Below are 11,314 nucleotides of genomic sequence, written 5' to 3' on the forward strand. Positions count from 1 at the left end.
CACCTTTAAGACTAACAGATGTATTGGAGCATAAGCTTTCGTGGGCATTCACCTACGAAAGCTTATGCTCCAATACATCTGTTAGTCTTAAAGGTACCACAGGACTCTCTGTTGCTTTTTACAGATCCAGACTAACACGGCAACCCCTCTGATACTTGACTTTAAAGCTGAAATCTAACAAACTCAGTTTGCCAATATACAAGATAATCCAGTAGGATAACTCCTTTTATTGAGTACAGAGAGAGCTAGCTTACTAGTTTTAACACTGGATTTTTTCAGGTCAACTTTTAACTTGAACAGTATTTCTCAAATCAGCGCACTTACTTATTTTTAACCAACCAACCATTTATTAATTGACCCTGTACCACACTAACATACAATCAACAGTAAAATATAGGCAATGCAAATTACCAAGATTCTTATTCCATTTACTTACAGTCAAATTCTCAGTTCCTCACACATTTATCATACTTCCAAGAATGCACTTGTCTTTAAGACCTCTTAAGAATATGGTTACCACATTTTGACAGGATTGGTCCACACGGGATAAATTTCGAATATTAAAAGCAATTGCTTAAAAATTCTTTTCAATATCTTTTAGGCCAGTGGTTCTCAAACTTTTGTATTGGTGACCCCCTTTCACGCAGCAAGCCTCTGAGTGAAACCCCCCCTTATAAATTAAAAATACTTTTTAAATATTTAACACTATTATAAATGCTGGAGGTGAGGCGGGGTTTGGGATGGAGGCTGACAGCTCCCAACCCCCCATGTAGATCACAACCCCCAGTTTGAGAACCCGTTTTAGATCAATTTGCATGGACTTATAAAGGAATTAAAATCTAAAATATGGTTACTTGAGCTCTCGCTAGAGAGTGAAGGCTCAGCAAGATAACCTACAGGCATTTATATTAAAGACCATAAGGGTAAATACAATCTTTGAAATTAAATCTCAGCACTTCTTTTTATCCTCTTAACCCTGTGATGCAGGAAGAGTCCTTTCCACCTAGCTGGTTCAGGTGTCAGATGCATTTAGGATTCTGCAGCTGCTTGTGTTGGGTTCAGTCAACTCTCTTGAGCACATGGTAACTTCAGTTTTATATATCATAATTTCAGGGCTGGTCGGAGGCCCATCTTCTGATTCCTATTGGACATGTGCCAAATGAGCGCTCAGATTTCAACTTAGTTTCTCTGCTGCTTCCCTTGGTATCCAGTAGATGGTGATGGTGTACAAACACATTTCTTTAATCCCTTTCTTATGAGAGGCTTTGAAAATTAGATTCATTTCACGGGTTGTATTGCACTATTTGCCCCTATTATCAATTGGGATCCCCCTTCTAAGCATTTTCTTTTAATATACCACAGTTATACCCTGGTTTATATTTTTTAATATTTCTTCTTATTTGTGACACACAATTTCTATTACTGTTAGAATTCAACAATTATTTACAATGAAAACGAACAAAATTCTTATCTCCTAAATTTGGAGGACACAGATGTAACTCACAATGCAAACAAATGTGCAGATTCTAATCTGGGGTGAAAAAGCTGTTCATGGTATATCTGATTTACAAGAAACACAATGTTTACGTTAGTTTGGGATTGAAATACTGCATAGGAAAGCAGCGTATGACTCTTGTCTGGTAACTTGGAGATTTTTTTAAGCTAGGTTGGAAGGGAGAAAGAGGTTTATACACCTGCAAATTATGAGAGATTTTTGCCTTGGTGATTGACAATACCCTCATTTAGAGAGACAAGGTGGGTGAGATAATATCTTTTATTGGACCAACTTTTATTGGTGAAAGAGACAAGCTTTCAAGCCAGGCAGAGCTCTTTTTAGGGTCTCATACTCTCATTTAGTCATTTTGGTTTCTATAGTTGAGGGGGAATGACCGACCTTGGCTCATGCATGGGCCCTTAGACAAAGTTTATCACATTATGTGAACATTTTCCTATTGTCTTCTTAGGTGGACCCCACTATGGGATAAACAGGTGCATAATATTCCAAGAAGTTAGTAATGGGCCTACAGCATCTTCACTATTAAGTTGTATGTCAGTTTCCCCTGAGAACTGCATATTTTCTCCCAAACACTACATGACTCAAGCAGTGGTTTCAAAACTTCATCCTTAATGTTTTGGAAATAAATAATAAAACATATTATATTTTGCTATGCAATAAACGGTGAAAATGATTATAAAATAAATGGAATGTTAGATGATAAACCACACAATCTGAGCAGGTAATATGCTAATCATTAGCTCTCTAGAATTATCTGATACAGCATACAACATGCATTGGTGATGTTATGTTGACAAAAAGGAGAAAGAAAGTGGTAGCTGCAGCTATCAACTGCCATCAAAAACTGTGTGCAAGCATTTCCTTTATTGTTCTAAAGAGGTTGGGAAATCATTACACTGAACATCTTTGGTGAGGTGTAATCTAAACTGATAAAATTTTTGGATTCTCCTCAGTTTCTGAAAAATTGATGGCAAGAGAGATCACATCATCCTAGATAAAAAATTGGAATGATATTTCTGTTGATAGTTAGGAAGAGTACTTGATAAAGCAAGAGACATTATTCCCTGCAGCTTGTTTAATCCCAAGTGATGCACTATGCCAAATTATGTACATATAGTAAAGAATCCTACAGAAAAAAGGAAGTCCTAGAATACACTTATGATTAGACATTATTTCTTTATGTACAGCCCCCAATATTTACATACATTTAACATATTTTATTGTAGGTCACAAGTATTTAAACCATTTTTTATTTTGACTTTTTAAAGAGGTGCTTCCTATTTCAAAAACGTCAATAACGGAGCGAAAATCACTGAAGAAAATATTGCAAGTAGTTCTTGAAGTAAAATTGACAGCACAGATTATTCATGTGCATTAGCTGGGTTATCGTTTTATTTATCTTATTACCAGTACACAGTACTCAAAATAATATACTATCATATATGAATACTACATAAAATCCTGCTAAACCATTCAGAATCAAAGTACCATAATTTAGAACATAACTGTTCCTTTCACATCCAATTGAATTAGAATGGGTGTATTAGCATCTTTCAAAATGTATAGTGATTCCTCAAAACCATTAAAAAAAAAAAATCAGACAAAGGATTCTGCTTTTTTTTTTTTTTTTTTTTTAAAGTAACAATAAAAATGTGGATAGGCAGCACAGTTTAATGGTTAAGGCATTGGCTTGGAAGTCAGGAAACCTGAATTCTATTCCTAGTGTTGCCACTGACCATTGACCTTTGGCAATTAACATCACTGCTCTGTAAACCTCTGCCTCCCTCTGTCTATCTCTCATCTACTCAGTATTTGTACAATGTCTAGCACAGAGTCTAGCACAGGGGTCCCCAACATGGTGCCTGTGGGCACCATGGCGCCCGCCAGGGCATCTAAGTGCACCCGCGTACTGGCCAGTGGACGAGCATCCGCCGAAATGCCGCCGAGAAGCGGCAACGTCAATAGGTGTCGCCGCTGGCGGCATTTCGGCGGCGACACTCCTGGATGACGCTGCTTCTCGGCGACAACGCCTATTGACGTTGCCGCTTCTCAGCGGCATTTCAGTGGATGCTCGTCCGCCACTACGATCCTCCATGGTTCGTCGTCTGGCGCCCGCCAGACAAAAAAGGTTGGGGACCACTGGTCTAGCACAATGGAGTCCCAATCTCAGCTGTGTCCACTAAGCACTAATTCAAAACAAATAATAATAGTTAATATTTTTATTTGTTTTTAAACTTACACTACATTAGATTCTGTTAATCTAAAATAGACATAATATCAATACTGCAAACAAAAAGTCACATTATAATGGATCCCTCAGTGCCATTTACACTTTCACTTTTGGCCTGTATTTTGTATTATTTTCTCCCAGTCTTCTCTGAGAGAATACATTGTTTTGAAGATGACATACAATAAACTTAGTCTATTACTAATGATATACATACCTCTTCCATCTGCCTCCATATCTCCTCACATTCATCCAAGAGTTCTTCTTTGGCATCTATAGAATACACTGTATTACTGGTGATTGTTGGAGCCAGATCATGTTGGTATGATGACATATGTTTTGCCAATTTCTCAGACTATGAACAAGCAGAAAATAATTGTCATTGTATGGAACTGAAATAATTAGGAAAGGATAGAGAATCATATCCACAGCAAAACAGGGAAAGAAGTATGATTTTTCTTAACCCTTCCGTTATTAACACTTAATAGAAATCCTGGGTAGCGTACAAACATTAATTAACAGCAATTAGCTCTATTAGTGAAGTAAAATTTTAAAACAAACAAAGCACCAATATGTTGAGGTTCCCTCAGAGACCTTTTCCACTTGGCTTATTCAGGACACTTTGTCAGTTCTGGAAGAAGACTTCATCTAGTTCTCTGGGACCCAAAAAACTCAGTTCAACTACAGGTATCTTTATCTGGCATATTGCAAAGCTACACTGAGCTGATTAGACTCAAGAGCATACCACACTTCCCAAGTTACGCAGAAAATCTCTTCTTTTATACCCATTTAGACATTACATTGCATTTACTATACACTGCATCACGTGTGCAGCATGCTTTAACCATGCATTGTCCACACTCGACCTCATCTCTACATTCCAAACTTATCTTGTCCAGGGAACCATTTCCTAACAATGTGTGTTCTCCCTCTTAGCTGGCTCAGATATTCTCTTTTTAGCATGACCTTTTAACGTATCTTATTTAGCACAAACATTCTGTTTTCAGTTTAATGATCTGCTTATCTCCCTAATTCTATCCTCCAAGAAATAAGGCCTCCCTCCATGTGTTACTCACTCACGTCAGGCCAGGCCTCAGCTACATAATATAGCTATATATTGTATTCTAACACAAAATTCCCATTTTTCAAAGTGCTTGACGTCATCTGTCCTCATGTTTTCCTTTGTCCTCTGTTGGGAGACTTTATTAATGAAACAATGAGATGGTAACAACAGGTGAACACCTACAAAAAGGTATTTTTTTCTTCCTCAGAACTGAAATAACCACAAGTTACCTTCAAGTGCCATAGTATTACAGAACACAGGGTGACTTGAACTCTGGATTCCCATAAAATCTACATATTTCACCATTTGTTAACATTTAGTATAGCCACCACATAATCTTCAGGGCCAATAATTACTACAAAAGTACACAATCACCATACTAGAAAGTAATGTAATAGTTATGTATGCCCTAATAATCAAGAAGATGAGAACTATGCTAGTCTGGTTCAGCAATACATGAAGCCAGAACTGTTTCAGCCTAACAGAGTTGAGGGGAAGGATGGAACTAGACTGAGGCCTAGTCTACCCTACAAAGTTCAATTGACATATGCCACATTAGGTCGAGTTAATAATGTATGTGTCTACACTACCGAGTTCCTTCCACCAACCTAAAGCGCTTGTAAAGTCAACTTCTGTACTCCACCTCTGTGAGAGGCGTAGTGCTTAAATCGACATCCACATGTCAACATGGGGATAGCGTAGACACTGTGCCATGTAATTCGAATGAATTGGCCTCCAGGAGGTGCTCCACTGTGACCGCTCTGGAGAATACTTTCAACTCCACTGCACTTCTGCCAGGTACACAGGAAACAGCCATCCCCCTGTTAAAGCCCCAGCAACTTTTGAATTTTCATTTCCTGTTTAATCGGCGTAGAGAGCTCGTCAGCACAGCTGATCATGGATGTTCACGGCTGCAAACGCACTCCAGTGTGGAGCACACAGAAGGTGGTGGATATTATTGCTGTGTGGGGAGAAGAGTGTGCAGGCAGAGCTCCGATCCAGCAGAAGAAATGCTAACATCTATGCCAAAATTGTGCGGGGCATGGGAAAGAATGGCTACACCAGGAACACACAGCAGTGCCGCGTGAAAATAAAGGAGCTTCGGCAAGCGTACCAGAAGACAAGGGAGGCAAACAGTCGCTCTGGTTCTGAGCCTCAGACATGCTGCTTCTATGAGGAGCTGCATGCGATTCTTGGCAGTGACTCCAGCACTACTCCAAAATGCTCTGTGGATACCTCCCAGGAGCCCCAGGCGACAACGAGGACATTGTTGAAGAGGAAAGGGGAGAATGCATGGCAGGCAAGCGGAGGATCCATTCTCCCTGACAGCCAAGAACTTTTTCTAAACTCTGGAACCCATCCCCTCACAGGACCAATTGTCAGTGGAGCATGATGCTGTGGAATACACCTCTGGTGAGTACACATTTTCAATCAAACTCTGGGGGTTACATGATATTATTTTTAATGCTGAATCTGAATAAAAAAATTGGGATAGTGGTTATCGGTGGCCACTCCAACTATGCAGAGGGTGCTCTCCGAAAAAGACTGTTTATGTGCACGGGGATGGCCCTGGAATCCTCCACAGAGATCTCTAGGAAGCTTTCATGGAATTACTCTGCAATCCTTTGGGATTACTCTGGGAAGGGCTGCCTTATTTCATTCACCATGGTAGGACGCTTTCCCGTGCCACTCCAGTATTTAACTCTTCTGGCATCATTGCGGCACACAGAAGTGCAGCATAAGGACCAGGTCTGTACTCAGATGCTTGCAGCATCTGCTCCCTCTCTGCCTCTGTTTCCCTCAGGAGAGTGATATCGCATGTGATCACCTAGGGGAAACGGGGGGAAGTTTTAAATGCTAGCCCTTAAACTGCAAGCGATTCAATAAGTAATCCACCCATTTGGTGAATTCTGTGTCACACAACCACGCTTTCCCGAGCCCTGGTTGTGGTTGGAAGGGATCACCGTGTATTGCAGCCAGCATTTTAAGAAGCGGGGGGAGGGATCACGACGCTTCCTGTTTGTCTCCCTTCCACCCCAACCCGATGCCGCTTTTGTAACAATCAAACTATCAGTGGGGCTTTACACTGGTGCCTGTCCTCATGCACCATCCAGGTTGCTATGGGAAAGGGGGCTGTGTTGAGGTTGGAACCATTGATCCCAAGGATGTCTTAAAAAAACTCCAGTACAAGACCTCTCGCCCATGCCTCATGGCATCACTCACCATGGCTGTAGCAGCAAACCGACTCTTGCAGTAGCCAGCGGTTCTGATTACGTTGTGGCTTGCAGGGATGTGCATTGAGGGGTGTTTCTTTTATAAAAACATTTAACCTTGCACCAGAAACAATGTATGCACTGTCAATGCTACCCTTGTACTTTGTATTCTTTGCAGATGAAACCTTGTCCATAGACGCGTCTTCCAAACCGGAACAGAGACTTTCCCAGATTAGCAGGTGGAAAAAGAAGACTCTGGAGGACATATTCAATGAGTTAATGCATGCCTCTGAGAGTGACAAGACGGAGCTCAGCGCATGGAGGATTGCCCTGTCTGACAGCCTGCACAACGACTGCGAGGACAGGAGAGCATGAAGGGAACACGAGGGTGACATGCAGGACAAAATGGTGCGGCTTATGAGGGAGCAGACAGCCATGTTGAGGCATCTGGTTGAGGTTCAAGGCAGCTGTACACTAGAGAACCACCGCAGCCTATGCTGAACCTGCTGCCATCGTCGCCAACTTCCATATCTTCCTCTCCCAGGCGTCCTAGGATGAAGGGTGGGGGTGGGGGGAGAGTCCGGTATCCCTTGCACCAGGGGAGGATACAAGGACCAGAAGGCGCCCATTCCTACACCTTTGATTGTTATTGCAATGCAATTGTAAGCAAGCTGTCATTGTCTCCCTCCTTCCCCATCCACGTGTTATCAGCCCTTTTGCACCAGGTTATCTTACTTTTCTTTGCTGTCTCTCAGTGTTTGTGAGCATAATAAAAATTAATGGATTGAGGAGAAAAGGCTCTTTATTTATTCAGCACACTGTGGTTAGCGCGGGTGTAGTTTACCGGGGAGTACATGCAATGAAGGGGACATCTTGGTAAGGAACAACACACATAAGTGTCACATTACTGTGAGTCATTGATTAAATGAAACTAGTTTTCAAAGCCTCACAGAGACGTAGTGTCCCTCAATGTGCTCTTCTTATTGCCCTGGTGTCTGGCTGCTCGAAATTGGCTGCCAGGCGATCTGCCTCAATTCTCTACCCCACCGGAAACTTTTCTCCCTTTGTTTCACAGATATTACGGAGCACACAGCAACAACAATGGGATGTTGCTTTCACTGAGGTCTAACCTAGTAAGCAAATTACACCACCGGGCTTTTAAACGTCCAAAGGCACATTCCACCACCATTCTGCACTTGCTCAGCCTATGGTTGAACCGCTCCTTACTGCTGTCCAGGCTGCTTGTGTACGGCTTAATAAGTCATGGGAGCAAGGAGTAGGCTGGGTCTCCCAGGATCACAACTGACATTTCAACATCACCAATTGTTATTTTGCAGTCTGGAAAGAAAGTTCCTGCTTGCAGCTTTCTGAACACACCAGAGTTTCTAAAGATGCATGCGTCATACACCTTTCCCGACCATCCCACATTGATGTTGGTGAAACGACCCCTATGATCCACCAGCGCTTTCAACACCATTGAGAAGTACCTCTTTGGCAAGATGGTCTGGTGCCAAGATAGGGATATGTGTTCCGTCTATCACTCCAACACAGTTAGGGAATCCCATCGCGGCAAAACCATCCGCTATGTCCTGCATGTTGCCCAGAGTCACTACCTTTCTTAGAAGTGTATTGATTGCCCTGGAAACTTGGATCACAACAGACCCCACGGTAGATTTATTCACTCCAAATTGATTCCCCACTGACCGGTAGCAGTCTGGCGTTGGAAGCGTCCACAGTTATCGCCACTTGCTTCTCACCTGTCAGAGCAGCTCTCATTTTAGTATTGCTGCCCTTGAAGGCTGGGGAAAACTCTTCGCACAGTTCCACGAAAGTGGCCTTACACATTCATAACTATGCAGTCCCACCAGTCAGTGCTTGTTTACCGAGCCCAGAAGCAGGGCTCTACCGTGTCAAGGTGATGAGTGACTGTCACCAGCATTTGCGAATTGCTCCGCTCCATGGCTTCCAGCAGAGCTTGGGTGGCATCACATTGTTCCACTGGTGGCTCCTGCCTCAGCTGAGCAAATACTGCAGGATAAGGCGTGAGGTGTTTGTAATGCTCACAACAGTGTACAGTTGACCAGGGTCCATGCTTGCTGTGCTATGGCATCTGCGCAGGTAACCCAGACTTAGGAAAAAAGGCTTGGTTTGTTTGCCATTGATTTCAGGGAGGGAGGGAGAGAGTTAGGTAAGTGCAACATGGGAGGCTAATGCCATGTTTCCATAGCCACCCGCACAAATGTTTTGGTCCCATGAGGCATTGCAAGCCCAACCGAACATTCCACTTGGCTCCAGGTACTGTGGGATAGCTACCCAAAGTGCAGCACTCCATGAGTCAATGCAAGCCCTGCTAGTGAGAATGTGCTCTGCTGACACAAAGAGCATAGTGAGGACATGCAAAATCGACTTGCTTAAATTGGAGGCGCAATGTCGACTTAAATAAAATCAACCTAATTTTGTAGTGCAGATATATCCTGAGTCTCGGATCTCGGTTTGACATCCTGTGTGACCTTGGGCACTTCACATACGCCTAGTCCTGTTAACTCCTATGCATAACTAACTTTGTGCACATGGAAATTCTCAATGAGCTCAGGTCTACACACAAAGATAAAGTTACTCATCTATGTAAGTGTTTGAAGGATCAAGGCCTTAATCTCTGTGCTTCAATTTCCCATTTGTAAAATGGGAAGCATTACTAATACTTCCTTTCTTCACAAGAAAGCTGAGGACAGAAAATATGACTAATCATTACATTTTTTAATGAATGAAAACATGTACTTTGCACTTTATAAAAAAGGTAGGTAAACCAAAATAATTATGCTGCTATAAAATGTCTAAAATCCAGGAGTGAGATTACTCAGTAAGAAACAAATGCTGTTCTTTTTTTAAAATACTTCAATGGACACCAGGTTTAAAAAAAAAAATGGATTTAGTTTTCCCTACAAAGATAATTTCATAAGTAAAAACTAGTGAACATAGATAGTGAGATTTATAGTCCCCTTGGAATGGCAAACAAATTCAATGACAACATAAAAATATACACGAGTTTAAAGTAATAAATTTTAAACTTGTGATTTATAAGAACATTACTATTATTATTATTATTATTTCCTATAATAAATCTATCTCAAGTTTTTAACCGGAACTACCTGACAGAAATTGCCTCTAATATCTTCAAGGAACATTTTCTTTAAATTTAGCTTTATGTAGAACAGCCACAAACAATTTACTTAAATTTAACAAATAACCTAATAAATGAACCAGAAGTGTACATACCTCCTTTAAAAGTTCATCTTGTTTATCCTATAACAAAAGCACAAAAAATAAGTGATATTGACTACTAAAGTTTTGTAATATCTATTTCTTTTACAATATATGGCTTGTGACAAAGCTAACAATCTTTCTGTGCTGCTTCATATGACATCCTTTTGGCTCAGCTAATTCAGTTCAAGTCTATATCCACACTACTTTAATAATTATTTAGGCCTAGATCCTCTGTGTATTCCATGCAGGTAGACCCCTACATCCTTGCAGAACCACATTAGCTTCAGCTAGGCTCCTTAGGGACATAGGGGCCACCTACACTGAATAACTTGCAGGACTGAGGGGTTGGGTTTCACTGTCTTCATACAAGCATATATCCTGAATCAGATTCAGAATTCTGTATTCTTACTCTGAATGCCAACATAAGGGAAGACTACGTATGAGAAGTATGTCAGTCAGAAAGCAGTGACAATAATTAAAAGGAAATACCAGGAACATTTTTTTTTTAAATATACAAGACCGTTCCCAAACTAGTTGTAGAACACTGCAGATTTCAAACAATTAAAAATCGAGACATGGAGCTGCTTCTACCCTCTCCTAAAAACAGAAGATAACCGGTGTTACCTCCTAATAGTCTTGTTAAATTCCAGATACAGATTATTACAGTGCTGTAAAGGAAACAGCTTCAGAATTATTAGCATGCATATATGCAAATCTCCTGTGTATTAATATGGTTTTTAAGTAGCAGGTTTGAACACAGAAAAGCTTGTGACCAAAACAACAGATGATGATGATGATAATTAAACAAAAAAACCCCACACCAACCTTAAGACAGACTAAATGAGAAATGCAAATAGTTTGCCTTGGTTAAGATCTGCTCTAATCTTACAGAGCAATAGGGAATTCTCAGTCTTCTTCTCTAAATACATTTGGCAGTATGGAAATTTGGCAAAAAATCCAACAACCCTACATTCTTCAACATCAAAAACTCAGTAAAGTAACAAAAAAAAAAAACCACTTACACTAAACTC

General features: G+C 40.9%; 1 protein-coding gene across 2 annotated transcripts in view; it reads right to left on the reverse strand.

The window, feature by feature from the left end:
- Positions 1–11,314, reverse strand: part of CENPK (centromere protein K) — a 50,577-nt gene that overhangs the window by 37,634 nt on the left and 1,629 nt on the right. For both annotated transcript variants that reach the window (XM_024107370.3, XM_005300988.5), the window contains exons 2-3: positions 10,296–10,322; positions 3,961–4,098 (exon numbers count right to left, since the gene is read on the reverse strand). In XM_024107370.3, coding sequence (XP_023963138.1) covers positions 3,961–4,098; positions 10,296–10,322 — 165 coding nt within the window. The remainder of the gene's footprint in view (positions 1–3,960; positions 4,099–10,295; positions 10,323–11,314) is intronic.

This window comes from Chrysemys picta, chromosome 6, assembly GCF_011386835.1.
Source record: "Chrysemys picta bellii isolate R12L10 chromosome 6, ASM1138683v2, whole genome shotgun sequence".
Lineage (NCBI taxonomy): Eukaryota > Metazoa > Chordata > Testudines > Emydidae > Chrysemys > Chrysemys picta.